Here is a 22,169-nt window from a genome sequence, read left to right as displayed (position 1 = left end):
CTGCTGAGCATCCATCTCATGGAGGAGGTGACCCAAAACACACGTTGTGGCAGAGGCAGCCCCATCTGGGGACAAAGTCACCCAAGTGAGGGCTTTGTAAGGATCTCCAGACAGTGCTGTGGACATGGAATCTGGAGGCATCTCTCCCTGGGCAGAGCCTGCTCCTCCCCAGCTGACACTCACAAGCAGTGCACCACAGTCCTGCCATCACCACTTTCCTTCTGCCACCTCTCCACCTGGGCCAGGAGGTGCAGGAAGGACTTCTTGGAGTCCGGGGTATCTCGATAGGCTGACCAGCGCAGGTACTGGAAATGCCGGACCATCAGGTGCCCCTCCTGCAACTGGAAAAGTAAAACTCGTCAGCTGCAACCCATGGGCTGCCCTCATTTGCCTCCACTGGAGATCTGACAGAGGGCAGGAGATATTTGATGGGGGGAAAGAGGGGTTTGCCACACATGGACAGTAGAGGCAGAGAGGAAAACCCTTTCCTGCTGCTTTAACGTGGATTGTTCAGCCCTGACCGCCAGCTCACACTCATTCCACCAGCCCATCCCACCCAGGAGAACTCCACTGTCATGGTTTATTTGACCTGACAGTATCTTGGGCTCTCTCTTATCTCCCAAAACCTGCTCCCAGGCCCCTGAGCCTCCTCGAGGCTTCTCCATCACACCTTCTCCTTTGCATGCCCAAGATCCATGGCACATAGTTCTGTTGTGCTCGCTGTAAACCGGGGGGCTGCTGAGAGGCTGCCACGGAGGCGGGAGCTTAATACCTGGTAATCTGGTTAGTTTGGGAAGCTAATCTGGTTAGCTGGATCCAGGAGGAGGATTACATGCACAGAGCTCAGCAGGCTCTGACTGGACAGATGTGGGACTCCTGCTCAGGAGCACTCAGAGCATCCCACGTACAGGACGGGATGAGACCACAGTCAGTCCCCCAAACACAACCTGGGGCTCACAGCTCATGTGTGGGGAGCACGTGGAGGAGAAAGAGGGGGTCAGGCACAGATGGGGGACACTCAGCTCTGGAGGCTCCATCCACGCAGTTTCAGGTGGCTGCTGAGTGGGATAAACACCAGACCTTCTCCACCAGCAGGACCAGGTGGAGCAGGACTCCAGTGGGGGAGTTGGTGGGCATTTGGTGCCCACTCTAACCTGCACATTTCCAAAAGGGGCTTTTCTGAACCTTTCTGGGAGCTTTCCTGAACCTTTCTGGGAGCTCTGATGTGAGCTGGTGATGTGCCTGTGATAGCCTCACCACCCTAGGCTCCAGTTTTTGCTTCCAGCTGGAAGCCAGGAAAGCAGAGGAGGAAGAGGAAACAAATAAATGGAGTTAAAACAGAAGAAACTCCTTTGACAGCCTGGGAAGGAAAGTTTTGGGATCTGCTTTAAGTGAGGTGAAAGCTCTGGAGCACTTGTGACACCCCCAGTGCCCATCTCCATTCCAGCAAGGCTTGGCACAAAGTGGCTCCATGCATTTCCCAGCCCTGCTCCAGCAATCTGCTCCCTGGAGGAATCTCCTCGTCGATCCAGAGATTTCCATCACGCTGCATTTTAATTTAGCCCAGAGTATATCCTACCACCTGAGAGCTGAGCATATTTGGTGTAGGATTTTGTGCTGACACCCAGGAAATGCCAGATGCTCTCTTGTGAACCAAAACCCTCTTTGTGTTAAGAGTTCAGATAATCAGGATTTATCTCCTCTGGCCCCAGCCACCCTGCCCAAGCACCTTCCCAGCCGGGCTGTCAGCCAAGCCACACATTCCCTTCCAAGCTCCCTAATTCCCATCTGCCCAGTGACCTTCACTGGGGCACTGGCCTCAGCCTCTTGGCAACCATTAGGAGTTTAAAGACATCAGGGATGCCATCTCCTCCCAGCTGGCATTTACAGGTAAATCAGCTGCTTCTTTCTGTGTACAGCTCTTCATCCTTTCCCTGCTGCCCTGCATTTCTCTTCTTTCAAGACAAGCTTAACCAGCCATGCAACACTGACAAAGGGTAAAAATCTGTGTGGATCTTCTCATCCTGCAGGGAAAGGGCTCTGCTGATACCAGGGGAGCTGCTGTGCCCACGTGGGGAGTGCCCATCCTGTGCTATGTGTGTGGCAGGGCAGAGATGGAGCTTCAGGCAGGAGGAGAAAGGTCTTCCAGCAGTTTTCTAACACCTTTCAAGGACCTGCGAACTTCAGAAAGGTTGGATGGAGCAATGGCAATTTTACAAGTTCCTCTCTGCAGGAGGAGAGTTAGGCTGGAGACCCCAGCAGTCAGGAAAGATCCTACTGCTCTCAACAACTCCCTGAAATGTTGAAGCCCGGTGGGGTCAGCCTCTTCTCCGAGGTAACAAGTGATTAAAAAAGAGAAGACAGCCTCAAGCTGCATCATGGGAAGTTTAGATGGGGTATTAGGGGAAAATTTCTCCACCAAAAGAGTTGCCAAGCCCTGGCACAGGTTGCCCAGAGAAGCTGTGGCTGCCTCTGGATCCCTGGAAGTGTCCAAGGCCAGGCTGGATGGGGCTTGGAGCAACCTAGGATAGGGGAAGGTGTCTCTGCCCATGGTAGGAACAACATGGTGTTCAAGTTCCCTTCCAACCCAAGGATCCTGGGATTCTGTAACTCATATAAAGCAGCTCACCCGTGTGATGTTCTGCACTCGGAAGAGCCGGGACACGATGTCCTCATCTGCCACCCCTGAGATGTATTCCACCTCCATGGGGCCGTAGTGCTGCAGCCCTGGCTCGGGCCAGTACTGCAGGCAGGGCTGTGGAGAGAAGCACAGCTCATCAGGACTGAAATGTGGGCTGGGACACAGGCAGGGGCAGCAAGAGACACCAGTGAAGGCAGGGCTGGTGCTGGACCCTGGGGGCTGCTGGCACGGGGTGGCCCCAGGGTGGAGTGCTGGACCACAGTGCCATTTCTCACTCAGAACATCAATGGCTGGAGGATCTCCCAGCTTATTGAGGGGTCAGAGATGAAAGGTCAGGTCCACCCCCAGCACCCAGCCCCCTCAGAGCCCCCTCATACTGCACAACAGCTGACACAGCCTGGAATGGACACTGCTGTTCCAGGAGGATGCAGGATGGGCTGTGCCCCAGTTCCAGCACAGAGCTGAGCCTGCACAACAACAGAGCAGGGCTGGGCTGCTCCCAGCTGGCTCTCCAGCCCTGCTGGTTTTAGGAGCCACTCTGCCACCAGCAGTGACAGCAACGTGGGATGTCAGTGCTCCTCATCCCATGGCCAGGACATCCCACTAAGCCAAAGCAATCCCAGCCTGCATCTCTGGGGAGCAACTCCCCTCCCTGTGTCCATCATGGCACTGATGGATGGCTCAGTCCCTGGAGCATGGGTGAGATTGTTTTCACAGTGTGACAGCTGGGAAACCAGCACCGACACAAAATATACGATGTTTGTCACCACACTTTCACAGGGCATTTAGCAATGCAGGTCAGTCATGGCCTGGGCCCAACTGCACGGCAAACGTGTCTCAGGAATAATTGGTTATTAATAGGGGCTATAAATCTCTGAGATCTCTGAGCCTTCCAGACTCAGAACTATAATTTGGATATTAAAACTTCCCTTGGCAAGGCGTAGTTCAAGTGAGGGCTGTACCCTCAAAGTCACCTTTCAGAGCTGCCTGCTGGAAAGGTTGATTTATTACCTGTTGGTCTAATACCAGTAAACATTTATGATCCAGCTAAATATTGTAACCCAGACACCCCTGAAGAACAGACAGCAAGAGAGAGGCAGGGCTGAGTAATGAGGAAAAATAGCAGAGGGAAGGGAAGGGATTCTGTCCCTCTGCCCTGCTCAGGTGAGACCCCACCTGCAGAACTGCCTCCAGCTTGGGGAACATGGACCTGTTGGAGCAATGGCAACACCAATGGAACACCAACACCAACTCAAAGCCAAGGCAACATCAACACCAACACAAGAGCAATGCAACACCATTACCAATGCACCATCAACACCAATGCAACACCAAGGCAACGTCATCACCAGTGCAACATCAACACCAATGGAACGTCACCACCAGTGCAACACCAATGCAACTTCAACACCAATGGAACGCCAATGCCAATTTAATGCCAACGCCAACTCTCAACACCAATGCAACGTCACCATCAATGCAACGCCAACCCTACACCAATGCCAACACTATGCCAACGCTATGGCAGTGCAACACCAACACCATGCACCCAGGCTGAGCTACTTCTCAACGCCTCTTTGGCTCCAACTGGCCAGCCCTGTGCTTACAGGGGACAAATCCTGAGTGCTGCATACAGACCCGTGTCCCCTTGCAAAGGAGGAATTTCTGAGGGAGCAAGGCAAGGGGCTGCAGCACTGTCAGGGCAATGGGGACGGAGCAGGACACAGCCACCCATGGTGCAGTGCCAGGGCAGCAGCACTCACCCAGGCAGAGTTGGACTGGTTGAGCTGGTTGAGCATGACGATGGAGGTGCAGCCATAGTCGTACACCAGCCGCCAGAAGTCGGTGGTGGTGTTCTGCAGCGGGTGCAGGGTGACAATGAAGGCAGCGCTCTTGGTGTAGCTCTGTGGAGAGGAGAGACAAGCACCAGTAAGGACAGTGTCACGGTGGTGGCATGGGAGCCACTGCTGTCACACCCCAAAGAATCAGTGCAACAGATGAGTGGGACCAAAACCCTCTTCTCCATGCCTGAGCAGAGCTGTCTCCCTGGCACAGCCTCAGTTCCTCCATGTCCTGATGATGCGGACATCCAAGTGATCCTTGTCCTTGGTCAGGATGAAAACACACACATTTTGCTTTCACAGGAAAGAGTATTTTGCATAAATAAGTAGGGAAAGATGCCACCTTTGAGCAAAGAACAAGCAGGAGCCGTGGCTCTCAGAAGACCCCAGACTCCAGCTGTGCACCTGGCCCTGACTGGAAGTATCACCCACAGCATCACCCCCACTCACAGCACCCCACCACCAGGCACTGAGAGCAGCAGAGACAACAGAGACAACCACTGACCTGGGCTCTTTTTTTTTTTTTTTTTTTTTTTGGGGGAGGAAGAAAACCCCCCCAAAAAAGATCCCAGAGTGTGGCCACAGCTCTCTTCACAGAGAGCAGCAGGAAAACTTTCCCAGAAAGAATCCTGGGGAAGGCAGTAAGAAAGCTCAAAGAAAGAGAAAAACAATTCTTATCTGTATTTGTTGCACCTGTTGTTTGGCACATGTGGAAGGTGTTACAGAGATTGTTTACTGAAGAGGGATTTCTTAATTGGACACTAGTAATGGGTGGTTTAGATTGATTGAATTGATGGTGATTTAGACTGAATTAGGTCAAAGCTGTGTTATGACTGTCTGAAAGGGTCACAGGTTTTTCTTTTAGTACTGTAGTATAGTAGTAGTACAGTATAATATAGCCTAATAAAGTATTTGTTCAGCCTTCTGAAATCATAAAGTCAATGCACGTTATTCCTGCATCGGGGGCTCCCTGCAACAATACTAGAGATTGCAAGAAGGAAGTGGGAGGGAAGGAAATTACTGTATCTCAGGTTTGTGCTTTGAACAAGATACATCCCCTTGGTCATCCTGCTGCTGGTTTGCCAAGGGACAGCTGAGCTCAACACTGCATCAGGCACACCTAAATTAACACAGCTTGGCTCAAGCCTCCTCAGACCCAGAATCAGCTCAGCTCTGTGCTCATGGGGGTGCTCTGCCTGCTGTGGGACCTCCTGACTGAGCTCACAGAAATGACCTTATTGAACCATTCCTATGGCCCTGTCCATGGGCAGCAGCAAGACCCAGCACTCAGCAAGAGCTTTCCACCTTCAAGGAGGGGCATGAGAGCAGCAAGGGGAAAGAGATTTCACCATGTGTTGCCCAGGCTTGCCTTGGCATCCTCCTCTTGGCACAGGTGTAAGTGACAGCAGGGTGTGGAGCAGGGCACGGCTCCACTGGCACCCGCACCACTGACGGGTGGCACAGGCCAGGCTGATCTGACAGATGGACAGACTGACTGAGCAAACCACTTTGGCACTTAAAGAAAATGAGACTTTTTTTTTTTTACCCAAAGAGGGAAATAGGTTTTATCTCTTCAGCAAGAATTTCATCCAAAGGGCTTTGTCTGTCTATAAAAAAATATTTCATTCACTGACCCTTTAGTAGAGATTAAGGGAGGCTCAGTGATGCATAAAGATAAAATGGAAATGCAAACAGCAAGCAAGCTGGAAACAAAACTCCCATCCCACTGCAGCACTAGGAGAGCCACTCCCCACCACCAGCAGCTCACTCTGCTTTACAAACTGCTTTTGCTGTGGGAGCAGGAATCAAGGAGATGGGATCTGCACAGAGATCCAGCAGGATAAATCACCCACAGCATGGCAAACATAATGCTCAGCTTGGTGCCAGTGCTCAGCTGTGACCAGGAGGGTCTGGGGAAGATGCCTGAGGTGTGGGGGGCTCTGTGCTGCCCATGCAAAGCATTTCAAGGAAAGGGAAGTGGGGCTGCTGATGAATGATCCCATCCCTCAGTGAGGGCTTGGAGCCTGCAGCATCCTCTGCTCTGTGATCATCAGCCACTAGGAGATTGCTTTGTCACCACGGGGTCCTTTCTGACTGCATCAGGGGGATGCAAGCTGGCTCTGGGAGCAGTTCAGAGCCCCCTCAGTTGCATCAGGAGGGGCAAGAGGATCATGGTGGGGCTGGCAGCACATGGGGGGCTTAATGCCACCAACTCCCCCAAAAGGTTCCTCTTCCTCCCCTGCTCCAGTGTCACTGCAAAATCCTGAAGTCCCTCTGTGCCTGGCTCACGAGAGCAGGAGAAAAGCTCTTGCAGGGTGCTGCTACGCAAAAGAAGGGGTGCAGGACCCCGTTGCACCATCCCAGCCCTTCCCTCCCTGCACGCAGCTGCCATGACCCTTCCTGCCCACATGCAAAATGAGGCCGTAAATCCAAACCGAACCAAGTTCTGCCATGAAAAGCTGCCTGAGCCCACAGGAAGCAGCCCCTTCCCTCCCCAGGGAGCACTCACGTCAGTTAAGGCCGCGTTGATGTAGTTGTTGCTGTCTCCATCCACGGAGATGAGGAAGGGAAGGCATCGGTCGGGCGGCAGCACGTCCATGCTGCGGTTGCGCTCGCGGTTGCGGGGCAGCAGCGCGATGCTGCACTCCTCCACGTCCAGGTGCGGCGTCACCGAGTTCAGGGTCTGCGGGCACACGGGTCCCCTCAAAGCCCTCCTCGTGCCAGCAGGGCTGGGCACCGGGAGGGTGAGGACAGGGGGCAGTTGCAGAGGTTTTGGGAGCTCACCTGGAACTCCTCTCGCAGCTGCGAGGAATTGCTCTGCGGCTCTATCCTCACCATCTCCTTGTAGGTGGGCTTGAACTCGCTGGCAGGGATGCTGGTCTCCCCACACAGACAGGCCTCCAGGATGGCATCGTGGATGAAGATGTACTGCTCCTTTGGGGAGGAGAGGGGACAGGGCTGAGCCTCCCGAGCTGGCTGGTGACAGCGGCCCCAGGTGTCCCCAGCTGTCCCCAAGGCCGCTCACCTCTGTCTGGATCATGTTGATCCTCCGTGAGCAGAGGGTCTTCACGCAGTTGTAGATGTCCACGACGCCCTCGCACTCAGCCATGTCCAACATCACATCCAGCACGATGTAACAGCCAGTCCTCCCCGTGCCAGCACTGGGGATGGAGGGAGAAACAACAAACACATTCCCAGTCTGTGCTGGCATCCACACACAGCCTGAAAGGGCTGGGCACCGAGCAAGGCCTCTGTGGGAGAGGGCTCAACACACAGATCCTGTACCCAGCAACCCCGCAGGGCTGCCAGGACCTCACACACCTCCAGAGCCTGGTTTAGCCTTTAACCTGCCCAAACACCCCTGCTGCAGCCCCAAGAGTGTGTGAAGGTCAGGTGGGCACCCATGTCTAAAGCTCATTTTTCATTTAAGGCTGCAGAACACATGGGTTTTGCAACAAAACCAACAACTAAACCATCTAAGTGCCAACAGTCCCCTGGGATCGCAGCCCAAAAGCACCAAGGAGGGCTCAGCTCTGAGCCCTGGGAGAAGCAGGGAGGCTCCCCTGGCATGAGCAGCTCTGGATGCACCAGGTGAGACCTTCAGGGTAAGGCTAAGGCCAGCAGGGTACCCAGAGCAGTGGTGATGTCCCAGGCCCTGGCATGGCTGGAGTCACAGTCAAAGACCTACTGTGCCCTGACACAGCCCTCCAGTGATGTGCCAGGAACAGAGCCACCCCCCTGTTCCTTTCCTACAGAGTCTTTTCCAGTGAAATACTAATTTTTGGGGCTGATGAATCACTCGTCATGATTATCAGTGATTACAGGCTACGGGCACTAATCACACCGGCTGGTGAATGAACGCTGATGAGGCAGTTGACAGGGAGAAATCAAATAAAAAATAAAAAAATCCCTCCCACTCATCAGCTCCTCCTGGTTTGCCCAGAGGAGGAAAAGCCATTAGCCCATCATGTGGGAATGCCTGCTCAGGGCACAGAGAGCCACCAAAGCTGCTCAGATGTGTCACTCGTGTCCTCCCAGCTCTGGCATCCCAGTGGCTGAGCCCTGCAGGGACAGCCCTGTGGGTAACCCTGGGAACGGGGTTGTCCTGCTGCCCCCTGCCTCTCCCTTCAGCCAGACCCCCACGTCCTGACCATCAGCAGTGGTCAAGCTGCCCATTGCCGTTTCACCTTTGCCCACTGGGACAGAGCTGTCACCAGTAACAGGCTGGAGGAGCCCCAAAACAGTGCTGCTCCCTGCTTGTCCCCGCGCACCAGCCCCTGCTGCCACCAGCCCAGTGGTGACATTTCACAGGTGCCATCGCAGAGGGACATCAAGGCCAGGCTGGACAGGGCTTGGAGGAATCCGGACTAGTGGGAGGTGTCCCAGTCCGTGGTGGGGGAATGAGTCCCCTCATTTAAGGTCCCCTCCACCCCCCTGCCACCCGTGCCTGTCCCCACCTGCAGTGGATGACGACGGGACCGGCGTCGGGCGGCGTGGACGCCTTCACCCTGCGGATGAAGGCCAGCAGCCCTGTGGCGTGGTAGGGGACACCGTGCTCGGGCCACGACATGAAGTGGAACTGCTTCACCTCGTGCCGGGCCGAGTAACCCCGCTGCAAGGGAAGGGTGAGAGGGCAAGGTCACTCAAACACTTGATTTCCTCAGGAATCCATGAGTTACCAGCTCAGGATCCAGGCAGATGGACCACACAGCAGTCACATGCTTGGGCAGCCCCACAGCTCTCTCCTCTTGGCTCCAAGAGGGTTAAAAACCACCAAGGAGAAAAAGGAGGAGGTGGCAGCAGCCTCAGGTGTCCCTGCCCTATAACCAGACAGTAATTTGACATTGCTGTAGATTAATGGGTAAACTGCACTGGTTCCATCTCCAGTTACCATGCTGCAGACTGATGGCTACATCACCTCCAGCCCAGAGGAGAGCAACACATCCTTCACCCCCACCACACTCACACGAAAATTAAACACTCACTCACTGTCCAAACGAAGGTGGGACTGAGCTGCTCACCCGGCACAGGGTGCAGAGCCAGGCAAAAGGCAAAGGAAGGAGCGACTGCTGACCCCATATTGGGTTAAATAAAGAGGATACTGGTAAATGCCAAGCTATGGAGTGTGAGAGGTGCCCGAGGGGTCTGTCCCCAAGGAGGGCAGGGCCGTACCCTCTCCAGGGCGAAGGTGCGCACAGCGTACTCCGCCAGCGTCTCGGACTCCACCAGCGTGATCTTGATGTCCCCGTACATCTCAGAGTCATCTGGCCAGTACTTGGAGCATTTCACCTGCAAGGAGAGCACGAGATGGAGGGCTAGGCTCTGCAGAGGTGGCTTCCAGCAGGGATGGGATGGCATGGCATGGGAGCAGGGACGCTTACCCGGCCCACCTCCACCAGCTTGGTGATCATCACGATGCTGGAGCAGTGCTCCTGCCACACCATGCGCCAGAAGTCGTACACCATCTCCTGCTTGGGCCCTGGGGGACACAGTAAAAGCCCCCACGGATGGATGGGCACCACCAGCAGAACCCAGCCCTGGTAGTGGCCCAATCCTCTCTCCTGCCTCTGAGGCACAAACAGCTCTACAGCACCTCAGATCCATTTTCCCCAGGGCTGTGCAGTGCCAAGGGGAGGCAGGAGGGGTGGGAGCAGCTCCACATTGGCCTCCTCCCTTCCTTTCCTGCTCCTGTAAGGTTTAATTCCACCAGGAATAAAACCTGGCTGCTACACAGGAGGTGAGGAACCACTGGCTGAGAGGGCAGGGCATGACTCACCTTGTGTGGCTATGAAGTGGTTGGACCTGTGGTAGCCCTGCAAGGGAAGCAGAGACATCATTCCCAAGCTGGGACACAGACCCTTAGACACTTCCCAGCCACCCAACTGGTAGAAATTCCTCACAGCCACTGGGCTAGGTCCTGCAAGTCCACCACAGAAGGAGGAGGAGGTTCAGCAGCCATCCCACACTCAGTACACCCTGTCCTGGGATGGTGCATCTCCTGCATCCCACAAGAGGTTCATGTAATGCCCAACCCACACCCCTGGTCTGCAAAATCCTTTATCAGCACCTTGAGGGATCCATGAGCTCCACTCCAGCTCCTGCAGCCAGGAGAGCTCCATTAGTGATCCCCTTATTGCACAGCAGCCACTTGGTGCTGAGAGAGCCCCACTCCCTTCCTTCATCCCAGCTGCTCAGCCCTTAACAAGAACATGCCAAAGAGCACATTCCAGCCAGGCCACTGCCAGAGGGACTGTGAACACAATGTCCCACACCCTGGCCACAGGTCCAGCAGAGTTAAACCACACCACACGCATGGAGGTGACAGTGGCTTCTCCATCCCCTGTGGGTCTTTTCACAGGGGACTTCTGTTGGTCAAATTCAACCCTTTCTCAGAGCACACAGGCCCTGCTTTCCATGCCCCAGTGCCACACAGACCTTGCTTTCCCATTCCCTGGACATTCCCAGGTTTATGGACACATTTTCCCAGCCTGCCTCTCCCTGATGGTATTTAGACCACACTGCCCAGGGTGAGGCCTGGCAGGAGATGGGAGCAGAGAAGGGAGGAGAGAGGGAAGAATCTACTTACTTCTCGGTTAATCCGAATCTTAACGATCCCATTGGGACACAGGTTTGAGAGAAAAAGATCAGAGATATTAGTGAGGCACAGAGCAGAGAGGGGTTAGAGCACCTGCCCTGGAGCAGGCCATGGAGAGAGAGGGCAGAAAGGACACAGGGAACAGGGACAGGCTGAGGGACACTGCTTGGGCACTGGGATCAGGGCACACTGACGGACACCCTCTGGGCAGGAGGGAAAAGTGGAATTTGCTGCTGCTTCCAGGAGATGCTGGAGCCTTCCTGCAGCTGCTCTGGTCTCAGCATCACTGGAGGTGGCAGGGGACATCGCTCTTGGGGACACTGCTCTCAGAGGACACTAGGGCTGGGCTCTACCCAGATTCACACACACCAGCAGGATCGAGGGGTACTCCAGTGTGAGCCCCTGATGGTCCCTTGTTCCTCTCAACCTCTGCATCCCCCACCCAGGGAGAGGGAGATCCACGGCCACATAAGCTGGTGAGGGGGAAGAGGATAGAAAAGAAGAGAGGGAATGAGAAGGAGGGACAGAGCAGAGCAGAGAGAGATGCAACACGCAGAAACAGCTGATGAACACAAATAAATCAGGCAAGTCCTTCATGATGTACTGAACTGCCCACCCTGGGCTGTCCAAAGTCCTCCAAATGCTGCTGGACAAACCCTGAGAGGCCACAGGAAGCTCATTTGCAGCCCAGAGCCCCAGGGACACAGGCCCTGTCCCCACTTACGTCGATGTAGTTGGCGTTGATGTAGTCAGAGTTGGGGTCCCCCAGCAGCGGGTGCAGCTTCACGCGGTGACGGTCATCTGGGGAAAGGGGACAGGAACCATCAGTGCCTGCTCGCCCACCAGGCCCAGGAATCTGCAGAATATGAGATTCTGAAGCTGTTTGGGGTGTCTAAGCCTTTGCTAAGGGCACTCACACGTGGACACATGATCCTGTCTCCCTTTGGTCTTGTCTTTCTTCTTTGAAGCATCCCAGCCTTCAAAGAAACTCTGTAAGGAAAAGATGGACATCTCAAGCTCAGAGCAGGACTCTGGGGTTCCCCCAGCCCCAAAAGCTCCCTGGGGAGCAGGACAGACAGGGTGGTCCCTCCACCCCAACACCTGGTTCAGGCAGCCTCGTCTCCACCTCCACAGCACACTCTGCCAGCTACACACTCCTGTTACATCCACAAAACAGCCCATTTTCCAGCAAATTACAGACTGCCTGGCTTTTTTTTTTTTCCTAGGGTTGGTTGTAGTTTTTTTTATTCCTAAACCTCCCCAGTTCCTTTCTCTCCCCAGCACAGAACAGGTTTGTGTGTAATAACAGTGACATTCATAGATTGGTGTAAGAGGTGGAAAGTGGAAGGAAATTACATGTTTTCTCCCCTCCCATAATATCTGAGTGCTTTCAAATGACTAGTTCCAAGAACATACAGCAGCTTTTCAAGGAGCACTAATGATTATCGCAAGCCCTGGTTTGTCCAATGTGTGAAAGGGGGGGGAGAGCTCCTGCTCCTGTAACAGCTGAGCATTAAACAGTAATTTCACTGGGAAATTTCAATCTCCAGACCTGTGGGACACTGAGGAGTCAGGAAATGACCCCGCTGGCTGTGCTGAGGCAGAGACTTGTGAAATAACCTGCTCTGTTACAAGTGCTCTGACCTGGCCAGCTGGGATAGACATGATGCCACCAACAACTCTTGGGAAAGAAATATCGCCCCCTGACATCACCCTCCACAGCATCTTCTCCCCAGTGTCTTTCTTCATGGTCTTGGAGCTGCCAGATTGTAGAGGATTTGCTTGTTCTTAGACTATGGCCATGCTTATCACAGGTTAAGTGTGCTGGAGAGCAGAAGGTGACACAGTGATGCCCAGGGAAAGGAAGGAGCAGCCCTGGCCCATGCAGGAGAGCTGGGATGGTGCACTGCAGACAGGGCTGGTTTGGCTCATCTCAGGGACCTGCTCAAGCTGAGAAATAACCCAGAGCTGCCAGCACCAGCCATTCAATCCTGCCTCAGGGACAGCCCCCATGCTGACAATGCCAACCCAGAGCTGTGAGCTCCAGCTCCCATCCAGAGCTCCAGGCCCAGACCATCATCTCCTTGCACACGGATCCCACCCGTGTCCCCCCGTCCATCCTACCCCCTGCTCCCCGTGATCCCACCCGTGTCCCCCCGTCCATCCCACCCCCCGCTCCCCTGAGAGGCTGCCACAAGCTGTCCCCACCTCATACTCCTGCTTGAAGCCGTAGCCCTCGGCCGTTTTCATCTGGTTGATGTGCTGCAGGAGGTCGGCCACGCGCACGGCCGGGTGCAGCTGCCCCGTGTGGTACGGGGAGCCCTTGCGGCCGCACTGCCGCCGCGGGGAGCCCCCCAGCAGGCTGCTGGACTCGTTCACCACGCTGCTGCGCTGCTCACCTGCACAGGAGGGACAGCCGGGGGCTAGCAGGGCAGCAAAACCCCGGGCTGCATCCCCATCGCCGCCTCACAGCCACAGAGGCTGGGGGAGACGCACTGGGAGGTGCGGCTGCTGCAGGCCCTCTCAAGGGACCACCAGGGCCCGGCCCGCAACGCCACTCCCACCCCCTGGTGCTCTCTACAGCTCCTCCTACACCACAAAGCCAAAAACGCCCAGCACAGCCTTGTAGGACCTCAGCAGGTCAATCAGAAATCAGTGGGCAAGGCCATAAGGGGATAATAACCTCATTTCCCCTCAGCTGGAACAATGAGCTCCCATGCAGACAAGCAAGAGCTCCATGCCCAAATATTCACACAAGATTCTGAGTTGAAAAATCACCATGCCAAAGTCTCCAGCACAGCTTAACAGTTAATTTCCCTCACTGCTAGAGACCAGCACTGGATTCCTCATGCTGCCACAAATGGAGCTTGCTGCTTTGATGGAGAGCCTATGCAGTATTTACCTGGTTTATGCCTTTGCTGTGTCATTACCAGCAGAGCCAGACTAAGACATCACCTGTGTTTGTCAGGGCAAGTTCCCACACCAGATCCCAAAATTTGGGTTTGCACAAAACCTGATGCTCTGAGCTACTCCCAGAGAAGGGCAGGCAGGGATCCATGGAATGGTTTGGGTTGGAAGGGACCTTAAAGCCCATCCAGTGCCACCCCTGCTGTGGGCAGGGACACCTTCCACTGTCCCAGGGTGCTCCAAGCCCTGTCCAACGCAGCCTTGGGCACTGCCAGGGATCCAGGGGCAGCCACAGCTGCTCTGGGCACCCTGTGCCAGGGCCTGCCCACCCTCAGAGGGAAAAATTCCTTCCCAATATCCCATCTAACCCTGCCCTCTGGCAGTGGGAACCAACAGGAGAACCCAGGAGAGTGCCTCCACACCCCATGACCTGACCAATGGGCTCATCAGCTGCTGGGGTTAAAGAGGAATTAATTAATTGCTGGCATTTGCAAGGTGCTGCCACAGCCACACGCTGAGGAACCACTGGGGTTTCCATGAGGAACAGTGACTTTCTTTTAAATGCACAGAAACTGAAGTGGGTGGGGGGTACAGCCACCAAGCCATTAATTTCCCTTTGTTAATTAAGGATGTTCACGGGCAATGGAGACTCTCCCAGCCATGGCAGGCAGCCCGAGCTCCCCAGCTCAGCCCCACCAGCCTTTGAGAGTTTCAAGGACAGCGACCAAAGGAAAAACACACCCAACCTAGCTCGATGTGTAAAGAGGAGGAAAGTTTGCCCTCTGGGCTTTAATGATCCATGAGACGATGGCAGGAAGGCATCAGTCCCGCGTGCAGGCGGCATCTTGCAGCTACTGTAACAGATGTTATTAGCATATGGCTGAAACTGGGGCAGCCAGAGAGTTATTTTACAACTAAATCAGCATGGAGACACATCCTCTGGTGGGTGTGAAGTTATCAGTCTCCCTCTGATAGGAGAGCAGGGGCTCTTTAACCCTTCAATGCCCAGGCTGTGGGGGAAGGCTGGGGGAAAGCTTCCAACCTCAGCATAAACCAGGAGGTGGGATTCACCCAGTTCCAGGGGGCTGCAGCCAGATCCTGAAACCACAAATGGCCTCAACGAGCCCAGCCTCAAGCTCAGATCTCCATGAGAAAACAGAGATCCAGCTCCCCACAAGAGCTTCCCCTTCAGCACAGCCTGGATGGTGGCAAAAGTTCCAACACAGATGAAATCCATGCTCTTGGAGATTTACACAGGGCAAGGAAGAACCTGCCAAGCCACACACAGTCTAAACCAGATGTAACACCAAGCCTTCAAGAGAATCACAGAATATCCTGAGTTGAAAGGGACCCACAGAGATCCCTGAGTCCAACTCCTGGCCCTGCACAGACACTCCAACAACCTCACCCCCCTGTGCCTCAGAGCGTGGTCCAAACACTCCTTGAGCTCTGGCAGGCTGTTTCTATGATATTTTGGGGTTATTGGGCACCTTTGTGGCTGGAAGGAAGCAGGGGGATGCCAGGGTCCCCATCCCTACCTTGCTTGCCACAGCTGTGGGATGGGAGCAGGGGGATGCCAGTTACCAACCTCACCTCTGTTCCAGAGTTGTAAAGGAGAGCAGGGCATGCCAGGCTCCCAGGCTCACCTCTGTTCCCAGAGTTGTGCAGGGAGAACGGGGCATGCCAGGCTCCCAGGCTCCCCTCTGTTCCAGAGTTGTGCAGAGAGAACAGGGCATGCCAGGCTCCCAGGCTCACCTCTGTTCCAGAGTTATGGAAGCAGAACGGGGCATGCCAGGCTCCCAGGCTCACCTCTGTTCCCAGAGTTGTGCAGGGAGAACGGGGCATGCCAGACTCCCAGCCTCACCTCAGTTTCCAGAGTTGTGGAAGCAGAACAGGGCATGCCAGGCTCCCAGGCTCACCTCTGTTCCAGAGTTGTGGAAGGAGAGCAGGGCATGCCAGGCTCCCAGGCTCACCTCTGTTCCCGTAGCCGTGGGTGTCCATGAAGGACAGCCCCAGGCGCTCGTCCTCCTGCAGCGTGCTCTGGTCGGTGAAGCTCCTGTCGATGGCACTCATCATGTGTGTCTTCTCGTGCCGGTAGTTTATGGTGGCCTTGGTCATATTCACAGGTTTCCTGCGGTGGGGAGGAGCAGAAGTGAGCAGGAGTCACCATCAGGCGCTCGAAGGTCCCCTCAAAGCTCGGATTATTCCAGGAGCAGGATGGATTATTTGCAGCAGCGTGGGCATCACGCTTTGGTTCTCAGCTGTCCCAAGCCAATCACAGGCACACATGCAGCATCCCTCGCTGGCTGCAGCAACTGCAGCTGCTCAACCTCAATGTCCCCTCCTGTCCCCTGCCCTTGGACAGCCAGGTGTGCTCCTTGTGCAGACAAATGCTCTCTCCAGCCATCACATAGATATGCCCCAGCCCTCCCCAGCCCCAGTTCCTCAGACATGACTCCCTGGTCTAGTGGCAAGGGTTGGAATGAGATGAGCTTTAAGCCCCTTCCAAGCCAAATCATTCTGGGATTTTAAAGCCATGTCAGGGGCCAAATCCATCCCAAGGGATGGGCTGGATCCCCCCTGAGTAAACCTGTGCTCAGCACTCACTGCAGAGGCTTTTTCCCCCATGCAGGGTCTCTTTAGGCACCTAATGAAAATGCTGGGAAATCCCAGGAGTTCTCACTGGGACAGAACCTCCCATCCCAAATTCAAGTAATTTAAAGAAAGCTGAATGAACGTTTTTGAGAGGCAGCATCAGGCTCCAAAGCCAGAGCAGCGATTAAGCCAGAAGGATGAACAGGAGATCTGAGCCTATGTCAGCATTGTGATGGGGCTGGAACACTGCAAGGCACTGCTAAAATCCAGAATTCAACTCAGAGTTGCTGACCCTTCCCCTTTACACTGCCTTCTGTCTCTAACAAGCTCGGCAGCATTATTTTCCCTGATCCAAAGAGACCCTTAAAATGCACTTGGCAGAGATAAGGAGTTGTTGGAGCAGCAGGGTGAGGGGGGCGGCCGGGAGGAAGGTAAAGCAGGAGAATGACAATTACTTACGGGTAATAGGAGTAAGAATAGTAGTTCCTCCTGGCAAGCGTGCAAAGAGAACAGCAGAAATTGCATAAGCAGCTTTTCTCCACTATTGGGAAGGGAGGTCACAGGGCAAGTCAGCTGCCAGAAAATTCAATGCACCATAAAGGAATCAGGCTCCCCTGTGGCACCCACAGGTTATTTACGCCAGGCAGGAGCTGGCATCCTGGCAGGAGAGCACAAGCACCAGCTCTCAGTGGGACCACGCTTGTGGTGGGTGTCCACAGCACCCTTGGCCAAGGGGCTCAGATGTCCCAAATGTAGGGATTTCCCCCAGGCTGTTGGTTAGGGGCCCAGAGGGGGGAGATGGCCTTGGGATGTCACATTCCCAGTGCACCATTTACTAGAGACAAACATATTCCAAGGCTGCATTTCCATTCCACCACATCAGTGTTTCTCCAACAGCAATGCACTGTGGAGATTTATGAGCTCATCCCAGCTTCCCAATAGCCCCAAATTCAGGCTTCTCAGCACCAGATCTAATTTGTGGCTCTAGTTTATCCTTCAACAGGTTCATCCTGGGATGCTGAAGCAGAGCTGCTCCTCCTCATCCTGCCTGGCAGCACTGGCAACGGGAATGCAGCAGCCACACTCACAGCTTCCCACCCACAGCATCACTCCCCAAAACACATCAGCGCTGCTGGCATCTGCTCCATCAGGGAAGGAGCCAACGAAGCTGTGAGCCAGCCCCGCACCTCAAAGCGTGCAGGGATACCACAGCCCTGCTCTTCCAGCAACGTAAATCCACAAGGATCCTTCCAGGGTACACGCAGCCATAAAGAGCTTTGCAGATTTAAGGGGCCGAGGCTCTGCCCTGCTGTTTTTCTCTCCCTCTGGCTGTTCACGTACTTTGCTCCATCCTCCCAAGCCCCATGTTTAATTGCTGTCCTTTATCCCAGCTCTGAGAGCCCCCCCAGCCCGGTGCTGCCTCAAGCCCTGCACAGAAGCAGCCACTTTTCCACTTTTCCAGGGCGTTGCAGCCACTTACACAGCAGCGGCCGCATGCCCAGCGCTCCCGGGGACGCGTGTCCCCAAAAGCCCTCGCCCTCCTCCCTCCCACCCCATGAGCTCCCCTGTGCCAGCCCCCCACAACGGCCACATCCATGCTGGACGTGCTCCTGCTGGCCTGGCCAAGGCAGCAGGGAAGCCCAGAGGCAGCATCTCATCTCAGCAACATCCCATGGCTGCTGTTGGCAGGGAAGAGCTGGTGGGATGGGGACAGCTGGGCTCAGCACTGGGGCAGGGCACGGGCCAGAAGCATTTCCATCCGTGCAGGATCACCAGAACAGCACAAAGCCAAGAACCAGCAGGAAGAGAAGCAAAAAACCAAAAAATATGGGGGAGAGGGACAGTGGAACAAAGCTGCAGAGGGAGTAGGGACATCCCCAGGACTTTGCTGCTCTGTGCCCAGTGAGATGCACATGGAGACTCAGCTCAAGGGAGTGTCTGGAGGCTGCCCAGCGCAGCTGAATCCTCACCAGTAACTCCAGTTAGTGCTGGGGTGGTGGAGAAGAGCTGAGCCGGGAGGGAGGGAGGGAGGGACAAATAAAGCACCAGCTGCCAGCCCAGGTCTCCTTACCCTTTCCTTATGGCAACAATGATGGCTCCCAGCAGAATAATCAGGATGATGAGTCCTCCAGCACAGATCCCCAGGATCAGGCCCATCTCCTCCGAGTGCTGGGACACCTCCAGGGGACGCTTGCTCTCTTTGCAGGCAGCTGCCAGGGGACAGGGACAGGCAGGCGGGGTGAGTGGATGAGGGTGATGTGAGCACCCACCATATTCCACTCCAGGGGGATTGACAACATCAGGCATGAAAACACTGAGATTTGTCCCATGGGATGCTTGTTTCTCCACGAACACAAGTTATTCAACCAAGATGCTACAGGGCTCTGCAGTGCCACACTATGACCATGGACAAGTCCCTCTCTCAGTTCCAGTGGGGTGGGACACTCCCTTTGTGCACCTTTCATCACATCCCACCTAAGATCATCCATCCCTGGATTCAGCATCCAGCACCACCATTCCAGCCCCACCTCCACCATGGTAACAGCATTACAAAGGAAAATTCAACCAAGGGAAAAACCTCAGATGCCAAAGAGAGTGAGAAACAGAAGGGTGTGGGGTGGAGCTGGAATAACCCATCATATGCAGCCCAACCACCGCCAGTGCTGGTCCCAGCCCACAGCAGAGCCCCGACTGCCGGAGCCGCAGCCTCAGGGGGTCAGGGCAAAGAGAGGGCTCACCTTTGCGAGCGATCCGGACACAGTTCAGCCGAGTTTCCTATGGAGGTAAAAAGGGGGAGTCAGTGCTGGATGAGCTTCCCAGCAGCTCCGCTCCCCACTCTCACCTAAGCGAGGCCAGGTGGGCACAGGGCTGGTCCATTGGTGCCTTGGCTCCCAAATTGAGGGAGTCCATGGGTGATTTGTGCTGCAGCACCCAAAGAGCTCCTGGGAACCCACAGCCCAAGAGATGCTGCTGAATGATCTGTCCCCAGCATTCCCAGGTTTAGCTGGAGCCACAGCTCCTGGCACAGAGGGGATGGTGAAGCTCAAGAGCGTGGAGAGCCCAGCAGACGCAGCCAAGCCACAAGTCACCAATGTGCCACCAGCTACAGCTGAAACACGCCCAGGTTGTCATCCAGAGCTTCATGGGCTTGTCTTCCATCAGTCAAAGTTTCAAACTCCAGCTCTGCATCTGCTGCCTAGGTTGCCATGAGGTTCCAGCTTAAGTCTCCAATAGTTTTAGCATTTGCAATTTAGGGATGGGTTCAGCTAAAATATTCCATTTTTCCATGCATCCAACTTCTGTTGCAAAATAAAAAGCACCACATTGGCAGTACTGTCTTCTCCAAGCATCCTCCAGTCTCTCAAGAAATCAGGCACCAATGTGCTCCATCCATTTTCAGCCCAAGACCTGCCCATGCCGCATGCCCAGGGCAGGGCCAGCTACAGCACTGCTCTCCCTGGGATCTCCAGCTTTTCCTTCTCCTGCTTCTTGCTTCATCTGGCACAAAACCCATGGAAAACCCCAGCTACAATCCAGCGTTTTTCCAACATCTGATGGCCACTGGGATAAATCCAGCACCTCCCAGCAGGAAAGATGTAACACAGCATCAGCCACCAGCAATCGTCCAGCAGTGCCGAGGGAGCCAGAGCCAGAACCCTCCCTGTCCCTCTCAGCTCCAATTACAACGAAGCAGTGAGGTGTGAACGATCCCGGAGCAAAGAGAAGGACTCAGCAGGACAGAGATGTGCAGGATGAGGATGCTCCCGCGGGTCTGACAGGAGCTGCTGGAGCAGATGATGCCGAGAAGGGTCCCCACAGGGTCTCGGGGGTCCAGCCGGTGACGTGGAGGAATCAGCCCGGGGGGTGCAGGGGTGCAGCTCCACAGAGGGAACTGGCAGCAGCAGCAGGGAAGGGCAGCCCGGGAGCTCCAGGAGCTCTCTGGAGCTGGGACTGGCCGTCCTGCCAGCGCTGGGTCCCAGCAGTGACACACAGCTCTGGCTGCCCAAAGTCCTCCTCCAAACCAGGAGCAGCCCCAGGAATAGGGGCTCCCCTGCACTGGTGCTTGTTGGTGTCCTGGCTGGTACTGCAGTGGGTGGGGGAAATCAGAGTACTCCACCCCCAGCATTGGCATGGGGATGGGGACAGGCACCACCAGGGGTGCTGGAGCAGGACACCCACCCATCATCTCAACATGCCATAAGGGTGGCCTGGAGCACCAATTGCCCTGGCAGGACATCAGTGGTAAACCCAGAGGTGATCCAGGGGAGGGCAATCTAATTTTTACCAACCCTCAGACCCCAGCCTGCCCTTACCTGGTCCAGCCCCTGGCTGGAGCAGGGTGCCAGGGCTACTCACCCCTTTGAGGTTGCTCATGGCCTGGAAGTAGATGAGATAGGCCTTCTTGGGCTCCAGGGGCGGGTTCCAGTAGCCACTGTAGGTCTGGTTGTCCCCCACGGTGAAGGGCTTGGCCTCAGTGAGGCTGCTGGCGGGCAGCTCTGCCCCGAAATAGTGCACGGAGCCGCGGGACACGGCATCGTCAAAGGTGAGCGGCACCGGGAAGCATTCCTGCCCCCCCAGCTCCCGCTTCAGCTTCCTGGGCCGCTCCTCCTCCACAATGACCTGATAGGTGCTGTGAGGGCAGGCACAGGTTAGTTCTGGGAAGAACAATCCTGCCCATCCTTGGACCCTGCTGGATCACCCCATTTTGGGGTCTCACCCTCCTGCAGCCCCAACCTACCTGATGGGAGCCCCTCTGCCCTGTGCCGGCCGCAGCAGCACCGTGATGGTGCTCTCTGACTCGCTCAGTGGCGATGGCATGTCCCCATAGTCGAAGGTGGGAGCTGCAACAGGAGCTGAGGTGAGTCCTGGGGCTTAGGGGAAAACTGAGGCATGAGCAGTTTTGCCCAGGGCAAGGCATCATCCAGTGGTGTCATATGAATTATTGCAACTAAAGTAAAAAACCTCTGCATGTCTTGAACAAGAGTTGAGAGATGACCCCTGGGTGTGCACAAGGGAGGTTACCAACACCAGCCTAGCAGAGGGGAAGAAACCAAGAATGGGATCCAACCTCAGCAGGACCCAAATGCTCCAGTCTTGAGATGTGCCCAAGAACAGCGCCACTCAGAATCACTGGCACAGTGTGAGCTTCCCCCCCTCCATGGCAGAAGCACACCTGAGCCAGCCCAGCAGCACCCCCAGAGCAAGGTGGGGGACACCCCTCATACCTGGCTTAACCTTGTGGTCCCCAAACCATCACTGCCAGCCACTGGGACTCAGCTTGAGTTGCTTTGTCCCAGTGTCCTCATTCACACTCAGTTCAGCCCATCTGCTGCAGTTAATGTGACACCATGGACATGAGCAAAGAGCCCTGAGTACTGCAGAGCTTATTAACAAAGCCCAATTAATCCCTCGCTCATACACTGAGAGCTCAGACAGCACCAGCCACCAGCACTGGGCTGGCCGGGCTCCCCAGACAGGTACCCACCAGTCTGGGGACTGCCCATGGGCTCACAGCACAGCTGCCACCACCAAGGGCATCTTTCTATGGCAGCATCCAGCTACCAAAACACTGCCAGTCACCAACAGCACA

General features: G+C 55.2%; 1 protein-coding gene across 3 annotated transcripts in view; it reads right to left on the bottom strand.

Moving 5' to 3' along the window:
• The window catches only part of PTPRU (protein tyrosine phosphatase receptor type U), a 56,928-nt gene that overhangs the window by 5,898 nt on the left and 28,861 nt on the right, over nucleotides 1–22,169 (bottom strand). For 2 of the 3 annotated variants that reach the window (XM_058040080.1, XM_058040082.1), the window contains exons 11-30: nucleotides 21,318–21,420; nucleotides 20,936–21,209; nucleotides 19,318–19,354; nucleotides 18,651–18,789; nucleotides 17,039–17,068; nucleotides 15,958–16,115; nucleotides 13,286–13,476; nucleotides 11,995–12,067; nucleotides 11,802–11,878; nucleotides 11,069–11,086; nucleotides 10,259–10,295; nucleotides 9,864–9,961; nucleotides 9,655–9,771; nucleotides 8,940–9,094; nucleotides 7,508–7,643; nucleotides 7,267–7,416; nucleotides 6,992–7,165; nucleotides 4,405–4,545; nucleotides 2,630–2,755; nucleotides 184–341 (exon numbers count right to left, since the gene is read on the bottom strand). In XM_058040080.1, coding sequence (XP_057896063.1) covers nucleotides 184–341; nucleotides 2,630–2,755; nucleotides 4,405–4,545; nucleotides 6,992–7,165; nucleotides 7,267–7,416; nucleotides 7,508–7,643; nucleotides 8,940–9,094; nucleotides 9,655–9,771; nucleotides 9,864–9,961; nucleotides 10,259–10,295; nucleotides 11,069–11,086; nucleotides 11,802–11,878; nucleotides 11,995–12,067; nucleotides 13,286–13,476; nucleotides 15,958–16,115; nucleotides 17,039–17,068; nucleotides 18,651–18,789; nucleotides 19,318–19,354; nucleotides 20,936–21,209; nucleotides 21,318–21,420 — 2,392 coding nt within the window. The remainder of the gene's footprint in view (nucleotides 1–183; nucleotides 342–2,629; nucleotides 2,756–4,404; nucleotides 4,546–6,991; nucleotides 7,166–7,266; nucleotides 7,417–7,507; nucleotides 7,644–8,939; nucleotides 9,095–9,654; nucleotides 9,772–9,863; nucleotides 9,962–10,258; nucleotides 10,296–11,068; nucleotides 11,087–11,801; nucleotides 11,879–11,994; nucleotides 12,068–13,285; nucleotides 13,477–15,957; nucleotides 16,116–17,038; nucleotides 17,069–18,650; nucleotides 18,790–19,317; nucleotides 19,355–20,935; nucleotides 21,210–21,317; nucleotides 21,421–22,169) is intronic. The other variant, XM_058040081.1, reaches the window with a different exon arrangement.

This window comes from Melospiza georgiana, chromosome 24 (assembly GCF_028018845.1).
Source record: "Melospiza georgiana isolate bMelGeo1 chromosome 24, bMelGeo1.pri, whole genome shotgun sequence".
NCBI classification, from domain to species: Eukaryota; Metazoa; Chordata; class Aves; order Passeriformes; family Passerellidae; genus Melospiza; species Melospiza georgiana.
This window is presented reverse-complemented; position numbering and strand designations above follow the sequence as displayed.